At 45.2% G+C, this 25,019-nt stretch overlaps 1 protein-coding gene across 2 annotated transcripts in view; it reads right to left on the reverse strand.

Annotated features, from left to right (window-relative positions):
- MARCO (macrophage receptor with collagenous structure) overlaps nucleotides 1-25,019 on the reverse strand; it is a 57,019-nt gene that overhangs the window by 15,110 nt on the left and 16,890 nt on the right. Inside the window, exons 1-7 of one of the 2 annotated variants that reach the window (XM_034785040.1) lie at nucleotides 6,669-6,775; nucleotides 5,349-5,450; nucleotides 3,804-4,034; nucleotides 2,859-2,894; nucleotides 1,470-1,541; nucleotides 1,342-1,374; nucleotides 495-548 (exon numbers count right to left, since the gene is read on the reverse strand). In XM_034785040.1, the coding sequence (XP_034640931.1) occupies nucleotides 495-548; nucleotides 1,342-1,374; nucleotides 1,470-1,541; nucleotides 2,859-2,894; nucleotides 3,804-4,034; nucleotides 5,349-5,450; nucleotides 6,669-6,723 (583 nt within the window). In that variant the 5' untranslated portion in view covers nucleotides 6,724-6,775. Of the gene's footprint in view, nucleotides 1-494; nucleotides 549-1,341; nucleotides 1,375-1,469; nucleotides 1,542-2,858; nucleotides 2,895-3,803; nucleotides 4,035-5,348; nucleotides 5,451-6,668; nucleotides 6,776-25,019 lie in introns of those variants that run through there. The other variant, XM_034785041.1, reaches the window with a different exon arrangement.

Raw genomic sequence — 25,019 nt, forward strand, 5'->3', positions numbered from 1 at the left:
ATAATTCCTTCCCCAGCATGTACCATTTGGGCTGTGCAATAGCTCCAGGATTTAGTCCTAATGAAAGGCCACATTCCAATTTCATTTACACTAGTGAAAAATTGGGAATAAATCCATACACTTTAGTGGAGTTACTCCCAATTTATCCTAGTGTAAATGAGACCAGAATCTGGTCTGAAGACTGGGTCTCCAGGAACAGGACACATAGGACAACTGGATTGTATGTTGATTACAACATACAAATTTTAGTGTGCATCTTATAGAGCAGTGGCTGATCAAATTATGTTGTATCAGTGTGGCTCTATCAGTAGGACTGTCATCTCTGAGACAGAAAGTTAAGTTACCCTCCAGTTACGACTTATGACCCATAAAACACCATGTAAATCACTTAGATTGCTGCTGCTTGTCCTGGTTTTACCAAACTTTGTGTATTCAGTTCTTTGCTTAGCTCTTCGTTTACTTTTTAGGAGGTGCTGCTACTAATCCTTTCTTACCTGCTTCTCCCTTGTCTCCCTTGGCACCTGGAGCTCCTACTCCTCCAGGTATCCCTAAAATATCAAAGGAAATATGTGGCTTGAGCATTATGTAGGATAACGTTTGTACAGTGGCTGTAAAGGTTAGTAACTCAGTATCTGGAGTTCCATCCTTTCCAGATGAACCTTTTTTCCTGTTTCTGAGCACCCCCAGGGCCAGAAAGACCTCCAGCACCCTTTTCTCCAGGATTACCTTGAAATTGAATTGGCAAAAAATTAACATGGATTTTTTTGTGAAGACTGAAACCACAGCTCCCAAACCAGTAAACTAACCGAAAAACACACACAAAACCTGCAGCTACAGAAGTTCGTCACACCTTCCTATTTGTTTTCTACAAATGAATGGGGTGAAATGCAGGGAATATCAGAGGCGTTATAAAGGACAATGCGCGGGATGTGTTCAGAGGTGGATTACCGTTTTGAGGGGCCTTGGGCCAGAGCAAGTGGCCTCTCCCACATCATCCCCCCGTGCTCCTGCCAAGGAGCAGGGTTGGAGTGCGGGGACTTCCCCCATTCCCTGGCAGGAGCGCTGAGCGGGCGGAACAGGTGCGCAGGGTGCCCATTTTTCCAGGGGCCCCACTGGATACATTCACATTCTCAGAGTTTGCAGTGGGAAGCATGTGCTTAAAAACCGTTTCAGGTTTAAAAACAGTGGCCAAAATGTTCACATCCGAAGTGCTGAACTTTGGGTATCTCAATCCATAGTTAGGCACCAAAATCATAGTGCCAATGGGAAGTCTGAGAATCAGGGTGTTTTTATTTCTATTTGTTCTGATGATGCAAGAGAGGGTTCATTTCCACAACTTACCCTTCTCTCCTTTCTCCCCAGGAAATCCAATACCTAAAATACAAATACATCCACTTTTGTTCTCCTCTGCTTGTCTACATTGTTAAATATGTCCCCACCCCTCTCTGAGTTTTATGTTATTTGCTTACCCTTTGACCCCGGTTCTCCTTTGCTTCCAGCTGGTCCTCGGAGACCCATGTCTCCCTTCTCACCTTTTCCTCCTAGAAGATGGATTTGACAGCATAATGAACAAGGCTATGACTCACTGAATTGAATAACAACATTTCCATTGATTGTAATGGGACCAGGATTTGGCCATAACTAGGACCAGATCCTCAGCTGGGTGTAAGCTGACATAGCTCCATTGAGTGCAATTGAATTATGCTAATTTACATCCAATGAGAATCTGGCCTTGTGTATATTTCAGCATGTAACCAACAGGAGAAGTAAGCACTTGAAAACTTGAAATCCTTTTCACCTTGACTTCCTTGCTCCCCCTTGGCACCTGAATTCAACAGAATAAAGCCTTCATTTCAGGCAAGCAGAGATAACTTGGCTAAGAAAAAAGGTTGCAATTATAGGCACTAGTTAGACACCAGTTTGAAGTATAAGTCTTGGGGAGATTGAGGAACAGACAGTCAATGTTAGAAAAGGGAAGCAGGGTCTCTCTTAAAATGCCATGTGAATTCATCTAGGAGAAGTAATCTTCACATCTGGGGAATTTTAGGAACATGTGCAAACCCCGCCCCCTCAAGTCAGTGGGCCCAATCCAGCTCCCACTGAAGTCAATAGATGCATTTCCATTGTCTTCAATGGGCAATGCATGAGGACCTTATTCAGCTTGTCTACTGCAAGAACAAGTGCCAGAATGTGGGGTGCAATCCTATGAAAGGCTGAGGCCCCTAGTGCCATGTGGGAGCTGCTCAGCACTTTGTAGGATCATACCTTAACCACATAGGAAAACTGGCCTGTTGCATTACTCGTTGTGGACTAGATTGAGCCTGTAGGCTCAACCCTGAGTAAAAGGTGCTGTGAAATTACTCTGCAGCTGTGGCTCCCACCCGGTTCCCATCAGTTCCTCCCCTGGTCCCATCCAGATTCAAGAAGGGAGGAGAGGGGGAGTAAGTTACTGATAAAGCTCTTGATAAAATACAACTTACTTCTCCCATCATGTCTGCCCAGCTTCCCTGGCTAGTGAACAGCGGCAGGGAGGGGAGACAGAGTTGAGATTCTACTAGCTCCCAGCTTCTCCTCACCCACTTGCTCAGAATGGGGAGTATCCAGAGAACAGGGACTACGCTCTGCACCCAAGCCAGACTCCCAGCAGGCCATGCAAGGGGGTGTGGGAGAAGCTTGACTTCAATGGGACCATTCACGTGCGTAAAATTATGCAAGGTAATTACATCTTTGCAGGAGTGGGGCCCAAATGACTTATTGAATAGGGCTCCAAAATCTAACTTCCGATTCTGTACAGAGCAGGGGAAGGGAGAAGGAATGAGAGAGAGGGGAAGCTGTTCATTGCCCAAATATTTACTTACCTGGAGGACCAGGCTCTCCTTTGATTCCAAGTTGCCCTGAAATGGATATTTGATGTGCATTTTTAAATGGTCAGCACTCAATCGTTGATTAAACAGTACGTTAACAAATTTAGCTCTGGGTTGAAAATGTCACCCTCCCTGCAGGAAGACTAGAAGTCCTAGAGAAGCCTGAAAAAAGTCTGAGCAACATTATGTGGGTGTGCTGGGGGTAGGGTGGGGTGGGAGGGGGAGGGGCTGGGTACAGGCAGCCCACGCCCATTCCAGCACAGGAAATAGAATCTAGCTGCAACGAAGTGGGACCACAAGAGGATATGCCAGCCTGGGCTCCATACTTCTACCCTATGCATAATCTTATCCAATTCTTCTTATTCTCTGGATAAATTCATGGAGGTTAAGGCCATTAATGGCTATTAGCCAGGATGGGTAAGGAATGGTGGCCCTAGCCTCTGTTTGTCAGAGGGTGGAGATGGATGGCAGGAGAGAGATCACTTGATAGCTACCTGTTAGGTTCATTCCCTCTGGGGCACCTGGCATTGGCCACTGTTGGTAGACAGGATACTGGGAGGCAGGGCAGGACTGTTATCCCCATTTTACACATGGGGAACTGACGCACACAGAGGCTAAGTGACTTGCCCAAGATCACACAGAAAGGCTGTAGCACAGCAGAGAACTGAATCCAGGTCTCTCATGTCCTAAGGCTAGTGCCCTAACCACTGGACCATCCATAATAATGAGTCAAGTTAATGGAGCTACACCATTTACATGAGCTGAGGATCTCCCCCCACCCCTTCAACCTTAGAGAAGGAAACTGGAGTTTCCCATAGGGACCACTGAATTGTGCATTTTCTATTTAAAGAAGGCTTTGACTCTTGTACAGCACTATCAGGCTTTGAGATTATGAACAAAATATGACAGTCAAAAAGATAAGGTGAAGCGGAGAGATACCTGCAGCCAGTGTGATATTGTTCATCCTCATCAATAAATTGTGGTTGCTGACCCTAATGGTGTTGATTTCCTCTTCTAAGCTTTCGATCAATGTTTCTTCATCTTTGGTGTTCCTTCTGTAAAAGCTTCTCTCTGGAAGAGTTTCATTGTAGAAGGGGATGACCAGTTCCTCTGGTAAATGAGAGTCGTCTTCTCTTTGGATTTTGCGTATTTCCTCCTGCATGTTAAACACTGGGAAAATGGAAGGCATCAGGGAATAAATATTCTCAATCTCCTTCTATCATCCTGGGAAATTCCTGCTCTACAGGGCAATTTCTATTGACTAGCCCTGAATTCCTGTAAAACAGACACTTCTTTCTTGCACAACAGGTAGAATGTAACCTGAAACCGGGGCGTATGTACTGGGCACAGCTCAGCCATGCCTCCGCTGCTAATCTGGCTACACTGGTGTTTATACTCATGCTAGCTCAATGAGAGTACATTGAGCAGGGCAATACACCCCTAACTTAGTGCAGACAGAGCCATTGGCTCTCATTGATTTATGTAGGCATTTTTAGTACGCCCTTCATTATTGTATCCAGGTGCCACATATGCCTGGATATGTGGCCAGATATGCAACATATCTAATGTGCATCTGGGGGGGGAAAAAAACAGTTTCTAATAGAGGGAGCCTTCATTCTTAGAGTGCTCGGTATCATCTACTGTCCTCCAAAAGTTTCTCTGAGGAACTGAAGGAAGGCGGACTTATCCTCTGCTCTTCATGGCACTCACCCCTTACCCCCCTGAAACATTGAGATCAGCTTCCTGGCATGAGGAGAGAGCGTGCACAAAACTCTCCCCACCCTGTAAACACACTCGTTCTGTGTGTCCTCTTTAAGAACCAGCCCTGAGTGACAGATGGGCAGAACAACTGTTTATAGGAGTGATATGGATTGCTCTTGGATATTAGCTGGGTAATGCTTAAATAGTCTACCTGGATGTCTATTTATAATGCACTGATCATCACAGTATCTTAACTGGCTGAGCGAAGAGAGACTTTCCCAGGCAGGAAGAAAAAAAAGATATGAGAACGGTGGGAAGGAGGGGGAACTGAGGAACGGGGGACACACAAAGCACTCTGGAATGTGGGACAATGGTATGGAGGAGGGACATGTGAGAGACTCAAAGAGCCTCCTGGCATATGGCAGAGATGGAATGGGGGGCACACAGAGCCCTTGCCATGGTGGGGAAGGGGAGAATGAAGAGGAGAATGAGGAACAGTGGTATGGGGGCACACAGAGCCCCAGGTATGGGGAAGAGGGGAACCTGGAGTCCCATGAAATAGAGGGGTGGAAGGGTGGCACACAGGAGCTTGCTGGGGCAGCGACTGGAGGGATGCACAGAGCCCCTGGTCTGTACAGTATGCTTAGCCTATTGAAGCATGCAGCCCTCTAGGATGGCGTATTGCAAAAGCATCAGGCGCAGATATGTTGCTAATCATTACAAGCATCTTTGGATTTCAAGGCTACAGTAAATGGTTATTTACTGTATCCTTGGGGTAATTACCTTTTATCGCCAATAGTCCCAGAGCTAGAGTTAGCGTCATTAAGTAGATTGCCAGTGCAGTCCAAACACAGCATGCAGAAGGCTTCTTCTTGCTTTGCGGTTCTAAAGTCCAGCAGAAACAAGACAAATTTCCTTTCAAATCGTGTTCCCTGTGACATCCTCTGTTCATTTACAGCACACACATTTCTTTGGCCAATTCTGTGCAAATAAAGTATTTGTACCATTCTTGAAACACGTGCCTTATCTACACTTGCAGGGGCATGTAGCTGCTGGGAAAAGCAAGCTGTGTGCACACTACAGTGTGTAGCTACATGCAACAGTGAAAAGCTCTGGCACCGGGGAAGTAGCAGGAAAAGGGTCTGGCAGGGGGGAGCTCCTGGAGTCTTTCTCCACCGCCTCCCCCTGCCAGAGCCTTTCCCCACTGCAAAAACCATTCACTGTGGCGGGGGCAAGGCTCTGACAACATAAGAACATAAGGTCAGGAAGATTCCTGTAATAGAAGGCACTGTCCACAGAGTTACAGTAGGAGAACTCGGTTGGTACTAAAAGGGGAGGAAGTCCTGTGAAAGGGCTTTAATTTTAGAAGCTACAGTATTAAAAAACACCACACCGAACTTTTGAAGAATTGTTCTTCAAAACAGCTATTCCGTCCCCATCTGCACACACTAAAAGATCCAGAAGCACGTGATCCTGAGAGCAATTTACAAACTCTTAGTTAAACAGGAGTTTCATGCAGTGAGTGCTAGGATTGTACAGGCTGTAAGTCCAGGCAAACTTAGAACATAAGAACAGCCATAGTGGGTCAAACCAAAGGTCCATCTAGCCCAGTAACCTGTCTTCTGACAGTGGCCAATGTCAGGTGCCCTTAATTGAGTTTAGCGAAGTGTATGATGCTGAGTCATAATGATTAAAAGGAGCATCATCTTCATTAATATTACAATAGAATTGTTTTGAGTCAGCAACAGTGTTTTTTATATTCACCTGCAATTCATAAATTTACATTTTTGGTTAGCTTTTGGTGATTTGAATATCTGAAATATTTTAGACATTGAAATTTTACACAATGGAAATGTATTTAGGTTATTTAAAAACCACCAGAAGAAAAAATTATTAGTATTTGCTGGAGACTATGTCCTCAGCATTTTTGGCTGGAAGAGATGTGTCCCAGATACATCTCTTGATTAATGTTGAGATACATTTAGGAGCAAAAGTCACAGTAAAAAGGCATTGCATATGTAACGCAAATAGATCAGCTATTTTCTTCATAGATCAGCCTAAATACTTATAAATCAATTTAATTAAACAATAAAAGTACTTTACCATATAGTTCAAATGTGGTGGTACCAGATGAAGCAAACCTAATCTTGTCTGACATTGTGAGTATTTTGGTATCATTCGAAATTCCATCTTCATTGTTACTCTTTGGATTTTCCATGGTGAATTTTTTATAGTTAACCTAGAGTCCTGTCAGATTACAGACACCGAGGAAATAAGGAACTTTCTAATTCATCTGCTGAATTTATGTCATCTGCTATGCATTCCGATTAACTTGATTTTTCTAGACTTGCAAGATACTTCTGATGTGGTAATTTGATCAGTTCCTCAAAAATCCTATAACTAAGATGTTTAACTTCTCCCTTGTGCTTATATTAGAACACAATCTGGATGGACCCTGCAGTTTGATCCTGCAAGGTAAACTCAATAAGAATAAACAACAAAGAGTCCTGTGGCACCTTTAAGACTAACAGATGTATTGGAGAATAAGCTTTCGTGGGTGAATGCCCACTTCATCAGATGCACTATTCAATAAGAATAGTGAATGCTCAACATCACTCAGGGCTGGTCCACACTTAGTCCGGACTTCGGACTAAGGTACGCAAATTCAGCTACGTTAATAACGTAGCTGAATTCGAAGTACCTTACTCCGGACTTACCGCGGTCCAGACGCGGCCGGAAGTCTCCCCCCGTCGACGCCGCGTACTCCTCTCGGCGAGCTGGAGTACCGGCGCCGACTGTGAGCACTTCCGGGATCGATCCCAGAACATCGATGGCGTGCCGCCGGACCAGCCGGTAAGTGAAGACTAGGCCTCAGATTTGCTTAGCACTTTGCAGCATTTGAAGCCTAAGTGGCCAGCCCATATGCAGATAAAACTCCCACTGAAGCCAATATGATGTTTGGTTGAACACAGACTTCAGGATCAGTTCCTTAGGGACAGAAGGCTAAATGTTGAGTGTTAACACAATAGTGTAGCTTGCACTGAAATGACATTTAGTAAGTGCGCAAAATGAGCATGATTGGGGAAGGCACTAACAGGAACATGTAAGGGTATGTCTACACTGCAAATAAAAGATATGTTCTTACCTCGGGTTAGCTAACTCAGGTTAAAATAGCAGTGAAGACATCACAACTCACCTTTTAACTCCTTTAAGGTTAGCCTCTTGAATATAAGACTATAGAGGAGACTGGGGTTGAACGCAAGCTGCTAACCTGAGTTAAAAGCTGAGTTGCTGTTTCTCCACTGCTATTTTAAAAGGTGTGTTCCTAACTTGGGTTATTTGCAGTGTAGACATACCCTAAAACAAAGCAGGGGACCTGAAGATCACTGAGGTAGATTTCAAGTAAAAGGAGTATGTAGAGAAAGCTGGGAGGGCTGATTTCTCTTATACACTCCTTTTAGCCCTCGTCTACACTTGCAGCGGCATGTAGGGTACATGTAGCTACACGCTGCAGTGAAAAGCAGGCTGCACCTACACTGTGGTGTGTAGCTACATGAGGTGGTGAAAGGCTCTGGAAGGGAAGAGGCAGCTCCCTCTTGCTGTCTGGCTCTGCCCTCCCAACCTTCCAGATCCACCGCCCAATTGCATTTATGAGGGGGTTTGTGTAGCCTTCCAGGCTGTACTTCCTGCCTTTGTGATACATTGGGGCAGGCTCTTTGCTCCTTTTCTCCCCTCCCCTCTACAATGCAGAACAGAGGGTTAATTAACATGGGGATAAAAAATGTGTCTGGCCATGAGAACCTTATTTACAGTCACGCCCCCACCGGTGAACTGATGATAGCAGCATCAGTGTAAAACTCTTTAGTGTAGACTAGGTTGATCTGTGCTGAGAGCTAAGTTAGGTAAACAGGGCTCCTGGTTACCTACAAAAGGACAAATCTTATCGGCAAATATGAAACTGCTGAGGCATTCTGATTACTTACTGAACTTCACCCAAACCACTCCAAGGAAGTTCACATCATCTCTGCTAGGACTAATGCATTAGTACATTACTTTGTGAAAGTTTGGCCTAATGGGAGCAGCATCAGGCGTTTAAGTAATTACTTAAATAAGAAATGACAATAAGAGAAGGGCCACAGGGCACAAACGGATCTTTAGATGAAGGAGAATGCTGATCAAACCTTGCAACTGGGATGACAGTGATAGAGAAACATAATAAGAAAGTGATTTGCTAAAGGCTGCGTCTGCTGAGAATCACAAAACTCCCTATTTTTCAAATTCAAATACACCAGGTCTCATCGAATCAACATTACAAAAGTGGATCCTGAAAGCAAATGAATGGCAAATGCTTACGCCTTCCATTATTCAAGAGCATTACAACTCATTATCATCTAACAAGCTATTTAACAATATGTTTTAAAACACAAGCACACAATTAAGAAACAAACTGTAAAACAGGACTAGAAGATAGACATTGCTATAGGATTCCCAACTACCTGATGAGATTTTGCAGTATTCCTGGTCACTGATGTCTTTATTCTAGAATCCCAGTAATCAACCTATTAGTAACATTTTGCATATGGTAATTGTGGGATATGTAGCATGAAACTATGATGCTTTCCCCCCTTTTTTTAAAATGCCATGTACTTGATCGCCACCTTTCTCAGAAGCCTGCCAGCATGGAGAGACAGCAGCCGGTTTGCTCTGAGAATTGCTGCAGCCCGTAGGGAGGAGGAACACACACTGTGCTCTCTCAGGGAACGTAAGTCGAGTGGTTCTCAATCAGGGGTACATGGTTGAGGCACGTAGGCCCAAATCCGCAAGGGTATTTAGACACCTAGTTGCTGTTGAAATCACTGGAAGTTCAGTGCCTATACACATTTGAGGATGTGGGCCTTGGTCTCTCTGTGCATCAGATCCCCAGCTGTAAAATGGAGATAACAGCCCTCCCCTACCTCACAGGGGTGTTCTGAGTAGGTGACCAGACATCCCGATAAAATCAGGACTGTCCCAATATTTAGCTGTTTGTCCCACGTCCCGACCGCAATTTGTCACGATATTTGGCGCCTGGCCGCCCCTGACCCTAGGAGCCAATGGGACCTGCTGGCTTCTTCCTGGGAGCCACCCCAGATAAGCGCCGACCAGACCCTGTCCCCTGCTCCAGCCCTCAGGTGAGGAGGCAAGCGGCGGGCGGGGCAGCCAGGGGCAATGGGGCATGCATGGCACGGCCAGATGCACATTGGTCCACCTGGCCCTGTGCTGCCAGCGTGGCCCTTCTTGTTGGGGGCGGGCCCATACAGCTCCCCCACCAACAGCCCCCAGACCTGCTATGCCCAGTGCCCCCCCACAAACCTCCCCACAAATGCACAGTGCCCTGAAACCACCAGAACTGCCCAGAACCCCCCACACAACTCCACACTCCCTAGTTCCCCAACACACACAGATCTCCCCCTCCCCCGCAACCCAGTGCCCTTCCCCACAGCCCCCCCACCACAACTACACAGTGCCCCACACAGACCCCCTCTGCCCAGTGTCCTGACACACACAGATCTCCCCCACTGCCCAGCGCCCCCCACAGGCTCCCTACTGCCTACCACCCCAAAACACACCAACCTCCCCCACTGCCCAGCATCCTCCACCCCATTACAGCCCAGTACCACCCACCCCCACAGACCTCACAGACACTCCCCCACACCCTGCCCCCCTCCTCCTGCCACACTCACCCACCCTGCTGAGGGGGAGGTGACTTTCAGCTGGGCTCAGCCAGCAGCGCGGCCGGGGCTGGAACTAGAAAGTCGTGGGCTGGAGCCGGGGCCCTGCCAGGCACGCCATTTCAGATTTTGGTGTGTGTGTGGGGCAACTTTAACCGTTATTCCAGCTCCTTAGACTCCTGAAAACTCTAGGGGTTTTTTTTGAGGATGGCTTAGAAATTAGCTGACAGGAGAATTGTATCTAATTCCTATGTAAAAAAAGAGGAGTTAATAAATATCAGATCCACTCAACTCTAATACTAACATGTTCTCATCTTGCATCAAGTCACTTAAGGAACACTGGTTAGGTTGAAACATTTAATGTACATTCTTTGTCACTAACTCTTGAATACAATTGAAACAATTGTAGAAAAATCTAGATGACTTTCTATCACTTTTTTGCAGTTCATCAAGCTTGGAATAGACCATTTAACTTTGGAAACATCCTACGAGGGCAAGGCCCCATGAGTTTATACTGCACCTGCCTGGGGCTCTAGAGGCGTTACCTCACTACAAATAATAGACTAGAAACTGACCTTAAACAGGAGGGAAACTGACACTTTCACAGTATTGCCAACCCCAAATGTGCAAAAATCCTGAGTCAGGCTCACCAAAAATCATGAGATTGGCTTTAAAATCGTGAAATTATGTAAAAATAACAGATTTGGGGTTCTTTTTATTTACCTTCTGCTTTTTGAGCCTTTAAGGTGCACTGGGGTCACATTCTGAAGCTTTCTCCACAGCCATGAGGACGAGAAATCTCATTTTTCTTTAAGAATGAAGGCTGAAATCATCATTTATCCACTTGACTCCAGGGGCTGGGGCTTTAGGGAAAACGATCATCATCAAGAGACTCATGACAAAATCATGAGAGTTGGCAACACTGCTTTTACTTCTGTTTAAAGGCTAGTTACTGGCCAGAAGGCTTTTAAACACAAAACTACGGCGATTGAGTTGCAGTTCTCACAGGAGAATATTTAAAACCAAACACTAAGAAAATTCTATATTTTAAAGTTGAGGAAAAAAACAGACGTCTGAGGTATCTCAGGGACACTACAGGCAGGAAAAGAAAATAAACAGGCCCAGGAGCTCTGGGCAGCTCTTCTTCTTGAAAGAGAGTTGGAGGGTCAAATCTTCTAGTCCTTAATCAACTAAACCTTTATTGCCATCAGTGCCTCCACTCATAGATATAAACATCACAGTGAACATGTGATAACATGTGTGGTCAATAACTATACACTTCATACTTAAATATCTGAGCCATCTTACCCAGTTACACATCTTATATGCACTGGCTCAGGGACTGGATTTTCTGGCATATTCTCAACAGTGCTGAGCACACAGATAGTGAATAATGCAAATCATGACAATAATTGTCGACTTTACAGACTCTGTGGATGCAGTTTCTGTTCTTTGTTCTGGAATTGTCCTGAATGCAGCTGAAACCCTAAGAAACTGAGGCATAAACACATTTGATACTTAGATGACACTTTCTCATTCCTACCTTTTCTCAAACTCTGAACAAAAAATGACAAAACAAAATGGTTTGCAGTTTAAATGTAAAATTGCCCAGCAGCCATTGCTGTACAACTCAACCTGGGGCAGAACCTGCCACACTTGGCGGTTAAGTGCTCTCCTCTCATCTGACAAAAACAACAAGGAGTCTGGTGGCACCTTAAAGATGCCACCAGACTCCTTGTTGTTTTTGTAGATACAGACTAACACGGCTACCCCCTGATACTTCCTCTCATCTGAATGTACCACAGGTAGAGTGGGAACTTCTCTATAAACTGCTAGCCCCGCCCAGGGTTTGACCCCTTCTTTTCACCTACGCCCCCAAATCTCTCCCTTTTCTGAATGTAACCTAGGGTCTGTGCTATGCTGTATTTTTTCCTGAGTTCTCTCTAAAACAACCGCTCCTCCCTCTCTCCCCTCCACAGAGGGATTCCTCTTGTAGAAAGCTTATGTTCAAATGAATGTTCTTTTTGCGGATACAGACTAACAGGGCTGCTACTCTGAAACCTCTTTTACAGGCTAAACTTCCATATCTTTAATTTAATCACCAGCCCTTTCTTATCTTAATCACTCTGCCTCTGTTTGTAAACAAAACACTGACTCCCTGCCCCAGGGGCACCTCTCCTCTGCAGAACTTACATTTCACACTCATGCCGTGCTGTAATTAAGAGCTTCACCTGGGAGCTTCCACACCTGTATAGAAACTCTTGGGAGGGAGCTTCCACCCTCCCCCACTAATTGGCAGCCTCTGCCCTGTGGCTTCTGCCAGGGGGCTGGAGCTGGGGCCATAAGCCCATCCCGTGGCTTGTGGTGGGGGCTGCAGAAGGGGCTGTATGCCATAGGCACTGACTCCGTGGGTGCTCCGGGGCTGGAGCACCCAGGGAGAAAAATTGGTGGGTGCTGAGCACCCACCGGCAGCTCCCCGCCCCGTTCCCCTGCTCCATCTCACCTCCACCTCCTCCATGAGTGCGCCACCACATCCTTCTTCTCCTCCCTCCCAGCACTTGCACCGTGAAATAGCTGTTTTGTGGGGCAGGGAGGGGGGGAACGCGGTGCGCTGGGGGAAGAGGCGGGGCCGGGGTGGGGATTTGGGGAAGGGATCCAATAAGGGCAGGGAGGGGGCGGGGGCAGGGGTGGGGAAATGGTGGAGTCAGGGCAGGGCCAGGGGCGGAGGGGGCACGAGCCCCCACTGGCACTGGAGAAAGTTGGCGCCTATGCTGTACGCCCCCCTCGCAGCTTCCTCGGGCTGTGCGTCCCCCTCCCCTATGGCTCCACTTGGGTCCTGCTATTTTACTCTTGCGATCTGGTCTCCCTAGTTGTGAGTATAAACATATTAAAGATTGTAAGATGCTCAGATACTGCAGTAATGCAAACCAGGTAAGTGCCATGGATGCATAGAGACTACAATTCAACACCCCTTGTGCTTAATCCAGTATCCCCATTCACTAGCATGTGAGACTTTCGGAAGCCGGGGGCAGGCCCTGTTCCATCACTCATAAGTGCCAATTTTCTGGCAAAAGGGGTCTCTCTATGCTAGTTATATTGTTAAAGCTACTTTATAGATTATGCCATCAAAAATTTGGAAATTTCATAACATGATTCCAACAGGGTGTAAACCAAAACAAATGACAAAATCTTCCCTGAAGAATCTTTCACCCGGCTCTAATATACATTTATATCACAGTAAGGACGAAGGAGCGATCATTTATTGGATTTGCTTCCTTAGCCTCCGCTGCACATTCACCGTAGCTGCTGGCTCCTCTCCTTCTGTGATGCTTCAGATCCTGCTATGCTATCTCCGGCTGCACCATCTCTGGCTGCACCAGTTGATTGACTTTGCTTGTGCAACGGGGTTATTAAATAAGGGGAAAACATGAATGCTGAAGCAGGGTGCCCGACTGGGTGGAGGGCTTGCTAACGCAATGTGATTATTAATAGAAGAGCAGCTTCCAGCACATTGTAGGGGCAGGAGGAGGATGAGCGGCTACACCCGTGATTCCTTTCATTGATGGTAAGCAAAGGGACTCATTTGGGATGCTCACCATCTTCAATCCTTGGGCACATCCCTTCCAGAAGAACAGGAGGGCCTTAAAGACAGGGGCTCTCTCTCAGCACCAGCAACTGCTGCTCTTCTCCTTCACCACCTGTCACCTCTTGGACATCATTTTCCTTCCAGCCAGGGGTCAGTGTAGCCAAACAAGCAGGAAAGCCTCCCTCTCAGAGGGAGCTGACAGCCTGGCTTTATCCTCGGTGGGGCATACCAACAAGGCCAGAGAAAATCCTTATACTTTGTCAGCACTTACGTAGCTTGTCATGCCAGTGAAGTCTTACTGATCTGAACGGACTGACTCCAGGGACTTCACCCACATGACATTCTCATAAGTAAATTAGGGAAATGTGGTCTAGATGAAGCTATCATAAGATGGGTACATAACTGGATGAAAGATCGTACTCAAAGAATAGTTATCAATGGATCATTGTCAGATTGGGAAAATGTATCTAGTGGGGTACTGCAGTGATCAGTCTGGTGTCCAGTACTATTCAACATTTTCATTAATGGATTCGATAATGGAGCGGAGAGGATGCTAATAAAATTTGCAGCTGACACCAAGCTGGGAGGGATGCAAGCACTTTGGAGGACAGGATTAGAATTCAAAATGTCCTAGATCAATGAAATTAATAAGATTAAATTAAATAAAGACAAGTGCAAAGTATTACGCCTAGGAAACAAAATCAAATGCACAACTACAAAATGGAGAACAACTGGCTAAGTGGTAGTACAGAAAAGGACAACAAAAATGAGTAGGTGTATGGAATAACTTCCATATGAGGAGAGATTAAACAGACTGGGACTGTTCATCTTGGAAAAGAGACAACTAAGGCAGGATATGGTAGAGGTTTATAAAATTGTGAATGGTGTGGAGCAAGTGAATAGGGAAGTGTTATTTATCCTTCACCTGACAAGAACCCGGGGTTGGCCAATGAAATTAATAGACAGCCAGTTGAACACAAATGTAAGGAAATACTTCTTCACACAATGCACAGACAACCTGTTGAATTCGGTGCCAGGAGATGTTGTGAAGGCTAAAAGTATAACTGGGTTCAAAAAAGAATTAGATGAGTTCATGGAGGATAGGGCCATCAATGGCTATTAGCCAATATGGTCAGGAATGCAAGCCCATGCTCTGGGTGTCCCCTAAGCCTCTGACTGACAGAAGCTGGGACTGGATGAAAGGGAATAGATTATTCGATATTTGCCTTGTTCTGTTCATTCACTCTAAAGCATCTGGCTTTGGCCACTGTTAGAAGACAGGATACTGGGCTAGATGGACCATTGGCCTGACCCAGTATGGCCGTTCTTTTGTTCTTATGTTTGTTTTCCTGCGTTTTGTTGGCTTAGTGAGGTACGGTCTTATGCTCAACTTGATGACATTTCTCTGTTTGTAACACGGTAACTTTTTAATGCCCCATCAGACCAATGCCAACATTGCAGAGAATGTTCTAGGCATCAGTAGGTGGAACCCTACCGATTTTAGGGAAAAATCAGGAAACTGGAAGAGGGGAAACATGGGATGGGGGGGAGAACAGGAGACAATGGTGTGCGGGAGGATGACATGGAATACACAGAATCCCTGGCATATGTTGGATGAGAGGGTGGGGAATACAGAGCCCTGGGCATGGAGAGGAGGAGGGGATTGCGGGGGCGGGGGATGTCCCTGAAATAGAGAGACTTAGAAGGGTGGCACACGGGGAACTTGTGGGGGGGAATGGAGGAATGCAAGGAACCCCTGGTGCCTGCAATGCGTTTGGCCTATGGAAGCAACAAAGTGTGAGCCCCTCTAGTTCAGTAATGTCTCCTGCTTCCTGATAGCAACCCCATGTCTGCATTTCCCTGTTAATGCGCTGCCTAGCTAGGCTTTGCTCTGACAACCAACACTTCTTTAAACTTCTCTAAGAAACTCGATAAGCAAGTTGCCCCCGCACTACAGCTTCCGCACAGCTTTCTGACCAAGATAATTGCATCCAGAAACCTGAAAAGCTTAAGTGTTATTTGCTTCCAGACCTTTTCAAAAGTAATACCCCGGCACTGGCTTTACAATATTACACCAGTATTCTGCTCCTCTCACCGGGAAATCTCATTGATTTCAGTGCAATTACTCGAAGAATAAGGTGCAACTCAAGGTGAGAAATGCCAAGAAACAATGGTGATGGACAGCACACCCTAAGGTAAGATAGCAAAGGGGGCGGAATCTGGCCTTAGTTTTATGCAAATTATGTGCTCCGGTGCAAAAAAAAATAAAAAAATAAAAAAAATTAGGTTTACTTTTAACTCCTTTGCCTTCTGACTTTCAACTTCCAGGCAGGATTGGGAGTGAAGGCCTATCCACACCAGAAAAGGTTTGCCACTCTAGCTATACTTGCAAACTATCCTAGTGTAATCTCAGTTTATACCAGGGGGAAAAAAAAGTTCTTTTGGCAGTATGGTTTATGCTGGTTCCCTGAGCGAAATAAGCTACACACACAAAGTACTTTTATGCCAATATAATGGTGACTACACTAGAGCTTTTGCTGGTATAAAAACAGTGCAAAAAAATTCATACCCCTAAGCAACACTGCTTTATCGGCAAGGTTTCTAGTATAAACCGATCCTGAAACACAGAAAGCCATGAGAGTGGGAAACAAGAGTTTTATAGAAAATAGGAGGCACATGAGAGCTGCCCGGATAACTGATTGTATGCTAATAACTTTACACCAGACTCTCAGCCTGAACTTCAATAGTGTAGCTACAAGATTGTTGATAAATTGGCTTATTTAACCTCTGATTCATCTAATCAGTGTGTTTCCTGTCTCTCTCCCTTTAAAAAACAAAACAAAAACATTTTATTATGGAAATGAGTATCAAACACATGTCCAGCCTTCAATTTTACAAACACGGGGCCTCATCCTGAAAGCACGTAAGCACATGAGTAACTGAGAGACTAAGGGCCCAACGCAATGCCCAGTGAAGTCACTGGGAGCCTGTTGAGTTCAATGGTAATGGGCATTGAATCGGGTCCTAAGTGGTTCGTCCATGGTCCACAGCCAGTCACTGGCAGAGCTAGGAACACTATCAATCAGGCTCGAGGCTCCCAGTTGAACACCTCATTCACTAGACTACACTGTACTGGGTTCAGTTCTGAGTACCCCATCTCAAAAGCGATACAGCAGAAGGAGGATAGGAGTCCAGATAGGAGTGAAAGAACTCATTAAAGGCCCTGCAGAGACATTCACATGAGGGGAAACTGAAAAGACTAGACTGAATCAAACCCCTGGATCTGAACACCAGTGGGTCAGTGCTGGCCCTTGTGTTAACACAAAACACTTGGACTCAAATATCGTCAGACTCGGAGTTTTCAAAATTCAGATCCAAATTTTCCTGTTCGGGCCCATTTTTTATAACGAGGCCTGGCAATTTCCCCAGAACTGGGGAGGTCTATCAGCAGGAGATATTTGCAGCAGGCAGGGCCCCTTTACAGCGCAATATCTTACTCCAAAGAGCGTCTCAATGCCCAAGGGAGGGGACCATTTGCGTTGAATCTCCTTGGGCTGATTATGGATTGGCACCAGCCTCCCTGCTTCCCTTTGAGACCACCAGCTTTACTTTTCTCAGGGGATAGCCATGAAATGAACACATTGCTTTGCTCATCTCTTCTTCCCCTGCCCGGGACGCAGATTCTCTTATTCCCCAAAGGGAGCCAGGAGTCAGCACGGAGTACATGAGTGGTAGCAGCAGCAGTAGGGAGAGGTGTGTGTGTGTGTGTGTGTGTGAGAGCGAGCCTGCCACTGCTGTGCAACCTGACAAGGCACATCCTGAAAGTCTGCGTGTGTGTATACAGGTTCCACAGCTGTGGGCAGCAGCACGCACCTGCCGACTCCCCCGGGATTCATGAAGAAGCACTTGTGCTAAAGCAATAAAAGCTCAGATGCTGGAGGGCTGACATGTCTCCTCCCTAGCTTTGGCGTGTAGAGATTGAAACCAGATTTCTTTTCTGTGGTGAGCTACGTTAATTTGTGCGCCACCAGAACCTGCTCCCCTCCAACCCATCTTTAGGCCCTGCTGCATCATGAATTCAAGGAACCACCTGCAAAGTATTTTGGAGACTCAGACCTGCTCTTTGAGGTGAATTAACACCAGGGAGACCCCCTCAGCCCAGTAAAACGGTCAGGGTTGCTTAAGAGGGCCACCCTCAGAGAAAAAAACATGCTCTGTAAGAAAAGAGCTACCTCTGACAAGCAACATTGTTCTCCAAAGATCCTATACATCATCTGGTCCCTCCCATCTGAACACACAATTGTTCCCTACACAAGTAATATCTGAGCCCAAACATTTCCCGGGTATAAAAGCCAAGTTGGAAATAGGATCATGAGATACACAAAAACATGAGCTCTATAAAAATCAGCCACATTCAAAATGGTTTCCTCTCTTCTAATGGGCTATTAGAAACAACAATTACAGCTGGCATGATGCATCTTTTTGAGTTCAAATCCGCACACGGGAGCTCTGAGCTGGAGAGGAGAAGTAAGCGGATCCCTAACTGTGTCTTGTTTAACTTGGCTGTTGAACTGCCCCCCTTTGCATTTCATAAAGAAGCTCAGCAAGTTTTCCCTAAGCACTACTGCATCATACAGGAAGGCCCGCAACTGTCAGATTCCTAAATCAGACTCCGGATTTACACTGCTGTAACTAAGGTAAGAATCTAACACATGGTCTCCTGCTTGATGAATGGCACCACTCAGCAACTTGTCCTCTTATGGATCCTGGCCTGAAGTGCTGCTCTCAAGAGCCACCAGCCTCACTCCCACATCCTCAATGCTACTGGCAAACATTTCAATTTGAACCACCATGAACCTCTGGCTACTCCAGTCCTATGTCACTTGTCTGGCAAGCAGATATGTGCATGAACAAAGTTGAAATATTTCATCCAGTGGTAAATGCTTTAAACTTCTGTATGAAGGACAGCATAAAGAACTGAGTGTGCATGGTTACTGAATGCTGGGAATTCAAAGAACATGCTTCACACCCCACTATCTTGCGGCTTCCTGCTGTGAGCAAAGGCCAGAGCCACAATTCAAACTGTCCCCCAAATTATGCCCCTTTACCCATTTAGCTGAAATCAGATCACTGTTATGTGTATGCAACAAGCACACTCAAACAGGCTAATACTACTCTGCATTCAGCTCTCATTCTGAACATAGCAGGTAGCTGACTTGGGACCATTTGCAACACAGGCATAGTTTAGAGCAGCGAGCTGTAACCGAAGCTGAGGACCAATCCGGAGGCTGGATTGGGGAAATGCAAGTGGCTCCCCTTCTCAGCTGCACCCACCAGATAATGGGCAAAGCTGACTGGGGCAAACTGCAGTCTGTAAAGGCCACTCATCATTGGCAAGGCAGTCAGACCAGCTGCCTCTGCCTAATCCCGAGCTGCACCTCTGCAACCCCAGTACTTGCTTTGGCCTTTGGCAAGGCCCCAGACCAGACCCACTCCACTCCCAAGCAGCCAGTTCCTTTTCTCTCCACAGCTCAAGAGAGACTAACCCAGCTCCTCCCTGAGCCCTTATAACAGGGCCAGGTGTGGCCTGATTGGGGCGTGGCCCCAGCTATGGCTGCTTCCCCAATCAGCCCAGCCTTTTCTCACCAGAGCGGGGTAACTACCCAGCTACAGGGATTTATTGGATTTACAACGGAGAGTTCAGCAGCTGCTTCTCAGCACTCTGTCACACACTTGAATACACCCATTTTTATTTTCTTGCTGGCCTTTCTCAACTGAATGAATTACGCTGAATCTTGCCACTAGCAGGTCAGGTAGAGAAAGGTAATTAATTGTACTAGTCAGAGTTGGGCATTTCCACCTGGGCCTATCTTTGCCAGCTGGTATCTTCCATTTTCTGCCTGCAGCTAGCTGATCAATGTATAATTCCCCCATCCTTTCTCTATGTCGGACTCCTGTTGTTCTGATTAACCTGCCAGCAATGAATGAAAGATACGTTGCAATGCATCCCTGCACCTTCTATAATTACATCCCTCTGTACAAAACTTGATTTCTGTGAATGGAAATAAAGCCCAGCTTAAATAGAGGAACTTATGTAGAGCGCTGAAGGCTGGGACTTTCAAAAGTACCCACGGGAGGCAGGTGCCCAATACCCATTGGCTGTAATTCCCTTAGGCACCTTTGGCAAAGCAAACCTATGTTTGTTGTTGAGTTGATTATAATTTAGACAGTACGATCTCTGGGGCAGAGACCGTCTTTTTGAGCTGGGTTTGGACAGCACCTCACACAATGGGGTCCAAGGCTGCAGATCCGAGGTGCTCCAGTAATCCAGTAATAAATAAATAAATTAAATAAAATAAAAACGTGGTTCAACACAGAGAGGCTGATCGCTTAAAAAAAATAATAATCCAAATAAAGTCCCTCTGTTCTAACAAAGAAAGCAAGACTTAAAAAGACACATTAAAGAAATAGGGGTGCTGAATCATGTTTTCATTATTGGTCAAATATTTAACTCTAGCCCCATAAAATAATAAGACCTGACTGTCATTATTTACCTTTATTAACTGGAGTCTGAGATTTGTGATTCAGTACAGCGCTCTTGATGGGATCGAGAAATCCGATACGGAAGTAGCTGCTTTATATTCACCGTTGTGTTTAAATTAATTTAGCGGATGTAAACACCTGCACTGCACATTGTTTAACCTTTCCAAGTCATGTGCAGCCCCAAGGCTTCAGGGCCTGATCCAAAGCCCACGGATGTCAACGGGAGACTTTCCACTGTCTTCGGTGGACTTTAGATCAGTTCCTTGGTGAAGCAGATCTCCTTTAAGTGGAAGTCACCTCTTCACACGCAAACCCCAAGTGGTCTGGCTTGGTGCAGGGGACTCAGTGGGGTGGGGGGGGGTAGAATTCACACTCCCCTGAACCTGGGGCTCCTGGCGGCTATTCCAGCCTTTTGGATAGAAGGGCAGCAGAATGCTCTCTACATCCCTTATGTGTGAGGAGGGGGACTGGGCCACTAGATTCACATAGCTGTGGTGGTTCCTGCGGGCTCTTCCGTCCCACTACAAAGCCATCTCTACACCAGCCTATTCAGCACCATTGCATAGTCCGCATTTGCAGTCTGCATGGGGTGCAAGAGGCATCTTGTTTGCACTTGCTCTGTCTACATCTCCCGCATCAGCCCATTGCAGGACCTAAATGGTGCAGAGGGGCCAGCACCCTGTGCACCACAGTGAACTCCCTGAGCCAGCCAAGCATTTAAACACTGCAATCAATAGGACCACTCGTGTGCTTGAAGTTCAACATACACGCAAGTCCTGTGCTGAATCCAGGCCTAAATAAATGGAGTATCTGGATCAATGCAGTCACTTGGATAGAATGCCAAAAGCCTGACTCTTACTACTTTTGCATGCACACCCCAAATGGGTTTGCAAGGAATTCAGGGGCAGGCTGTAAGTGGGTATTAATGACCAAATTATTAGACAGACAACTATCATGTATGCCCATTATCTGCTGTTTTGTGCCTCCTTAATTATTTTAATTAAATTGCAGAGAAACCTAGCAGGCCAGTAAGCAGCTTTCACTGGTGTGTAGTTGAGGGAGTATGACCAACGCAACAGGTGTTAATCATTACAGGACTTTGGCTGCATAATGCCTTTAAATCTCGGGCTGGAAGAGTCTGCTTATGAAATCATGCTGTTCCCATTAAAAATGGATTGATTTTCAATGGATAGCTTGAGATTTGCTTGGAGTGAATCTCTGCCAAGAAATGTGTAGAGATGAGAAATCAGATAATCCTGTAAGATGTGGTCCCACTTTCAGGGAAAAAAAGTGATTGTGATCTCCCTTCCCCCTTCTATAAATTAAAGCATTCACATGTTCTGTTATAATGATTGCAGACTGATGGAGTAGCCCTAGTGCAGGCAGAATAAAAAGAGAGATGTCAACATGCCAATAAATGTATGTGCCAGACATAAATATAGTCAATGTCAGACTGACTGTCTAAACACAGAGAATAAAAGAGAGACTTTCTTTCTGTATGGACATAAAGCCAAATCGTTCACAGAAGATATACTTCCCCCTTCTCCTTCCCCAAAAAACACCTTATGTAAGGCTCAAGTCACAAACTTAGACCCTGATCTAGATTTCAAACACTCATGCGTTCAGGGGAAGGCTGATTGAGAAATTAGATCTAGGGTTTTAGCTCAGCCCATTATAAAGATTTGCACTCAAATTTTCAAAAGTGTGCACTCATTTTGTGTACCTCGATTGCACACGCAACCTGAGACACTAGATTAGAGGCCACTTAAATGCTTTAATGCCACACTTCTATAGTCACTTTTGCTGTCCATTTGCTCGAGACCAGTGGTTCCCAAACTTTAACAACCTGTGAACCCCTTTCACTAAAATGTCAAGTCTCGCGAACCCCCTCCTAAAAATGAATATATCCAGGGATTTTCTCCTTTACCTGAGTATAAATTATAAAAGCAGTGATCTTGGAAATATAAAATTTGTTTTTATAACATGCTTATTACACACTATTTATTATTAATTATTATTCATCATTACAGTATTTTATTACATTATGAAAACAGCAACAGTCTTCCAAGATCTCCCTTTCCTTTCGTAGCTTGTATCACTTTGAATAAGCCTGTTATAAGACAAGACTCCTATGTTTCATCAAGGAGTATCAGATTTGAAACAACATGAAGGTATTTAAGAAGGCAACTTGAAGAGTTCCTCCTATACAAGCATTCAGGTCTTGAGCAGTCCAGGCAAACAACGCATGTTACAACTAAGCTTAAACTTATGGTTTTTAAAATTATTATGAAGAAAACTAGCTGCCTATTTAATTTTAAAAACAGCAAAAAATATCCACTTCCCTTTCCATTTCTTATAAGGAGTCTTGAAGTTTAAATCTCAGTGTGATAGATATGCTTGCTTTGATCTGCTTAGCTCTTGGAAGTCCAGGGGCTCTGGGCTGCTGGCCCTATGGGGTCCTATGGACAGCTCTGTCTGCCATTAGGGATTTTTTTCCCCCGAGAACCCTCTGTAACATTTCGTGAACCCCCAGGGGTTCACGAACCCCAGTTTGGGAACCACTGCTCTAGACAGATATCCAGTGACCCAAAACCTCCTGATGGGGATCGGTGCTGAGTTTAATCTGAAGTCTTGTCTAGGTTTGCACTGATTTAAACTGGTTTAGTTAAAACAGTGCAAACCCTTGTGTGGACCCTCTTAAAGCAGTTTTAAATTGGCTTATATCGATTTCACTTAAGTCAATAAGAAACAGGCTTCCACAGAACTCGTGTTCTAGCTTTTATCTCTTTGGTTTACAACAGAGTACACTTTGCTTGGAAAGCACCCACAGACAACTAGTTGCTGAATAACTCACTGTAATTAAACACATCATTACAGTACACAAGCCTACTCCTCATGTCAAGGTTCAGTTCCTCTCTTTCAGACACCTGTCCATAAATGTCCCAAATGATTTTGGGACCCAGTGTAAGTGCTCTTAAACAAAACTATATTTTACTGGCAATTTTACAGAAGCTAGGACAAAATTAATAAAATAAAAAATAAGTAGAAACAAACATGTCTAGTCAAATAGTACAACAGTGGCTCTAGGCTGGCACAGAGTTTATATTACACGATAATGAAATGTTTCTTATTAGACTGGGTTGGAAACTGTTTGTCAAAAATTGCTTTTCACTGAAATTGATACATTTAGAAAAACTTGCAGATTGACAACATTTTGTTTAGAAAAAAAATGAATCAAAGCATTTCAGTAATGTTGAAATAGCCCATTTTGACATTTTCAGAATGAAGATTTGAGTTTTTGAAATGAAACTCGTTGGTTTTTCTTTATGTACAAACATTTTAGAAGGATGAAATCGGAACAAAATGTTTTAATTTGATCAAAACAAAATATTTTGAGTGACCCAAAACAAACAAATATTCAGAATTTGATTTTGTGGGACATTTCAATTTTTTTATTCTTTTTTTTAGTTTTGTTCCATTTCAGAATGACCGGTTTTTCAGAATCAGAGCATTTCTCACAAAATGGCAAACCCAGTGTCCCGCTCACCTCTGCTTAATATATCGGGGAAAAAAGTTGCCTATTATTTGCCCAATCTAATGTGACCTGTTTGTGCCTGGCAGCTATTCTATGGATGTATCAAAGAATCGGTGCCCCGCTGTAAATAGAGATGTTGTAGAGACAGGCCGTGGCAGTTAAGTCTCAATTAGCATTTGGCATTACCTCAGCTATATTCAACACATAACTATCTTTTTCCTTTTGCAAACCCGTTTTTTATCATTCAGAAGCAAACTCAATTATAATTCTTCCCAGGCCAGACATGAGATCATTTTCTCTTCCCCTCTCATCAATGTCCATCAGCCACTCTTTTGTTTCTCTAATGATTCCCAATCAATGTGCTGGAAACAGGCCTGGACGTGGGGCCTGGGAACTTGCCAGCAGGCAGCACTTGAAGGCTACATGCCAATAGAAAGATTTAGTCCAATAACAAGAGGAGAAATATCAGGTGACATCAAAAACCTGGAGCAGCTTGGTCTTGTTAGTCATTTGCTCACTTTCCCATTGTCCTGTTCTTCCTCCCCCAGACAAAGGGCTCTGATATGCCATCAAGCTGCTGTCCTGAGCTGGAGGCAAGATGGAGAAGCAACACCCTGTGAAGGCATAAGGACTCCAGCTGCTGCTCCTCCTTTTAAGGGGATGCAGCATGTGCTGTCCTGTCTACATGCTGGCCGGTGCAGCACAGAGGAGGTAGGACAATATTTATACCTTTTCCCCACCCCTGCATGTCTCTTCTTTGCCCAGGATCAGTCTGAAAGAGGAGCATGTCACCCGCCTGTCCTTGCGCTCAGGACACAATAGTGCCCTATCCCGGGTTGTTACTGAGCAGCCATGATAAGGCTGAGAGTGCTGTGTGGGGAGCATGGTGCCATTTGCACTGGCCCTGATACTTGCCCACAGTATTCGCATGTTACCTGGCTAATCCACACCGTGTCGCCTTTTATCTTTGGGACGGTTCTACTGTTGGATAAATCCTGGCCTCAATGAACATCCTATGCAGCTGGCTTGTGTGTTGGGGAATTCCTTAGGGGCCAGCGGGAGAAGGAATCCAGACCGAA

Source organism: Trachemys scripta, chromosome 11 (assembly GCF_013100865.1).
Source record: "Trachemys scripta elegans isolate TJP31775 chromosome 11, CAS_Tse_1.0, whole genome shotgun sequence".
Taxonomy (NCBI): domain Eukaryota; kingdom Metazoa; phylum Chordata; order Testudines; family Emydidae; genus Trachemys; species Trachemys scripta.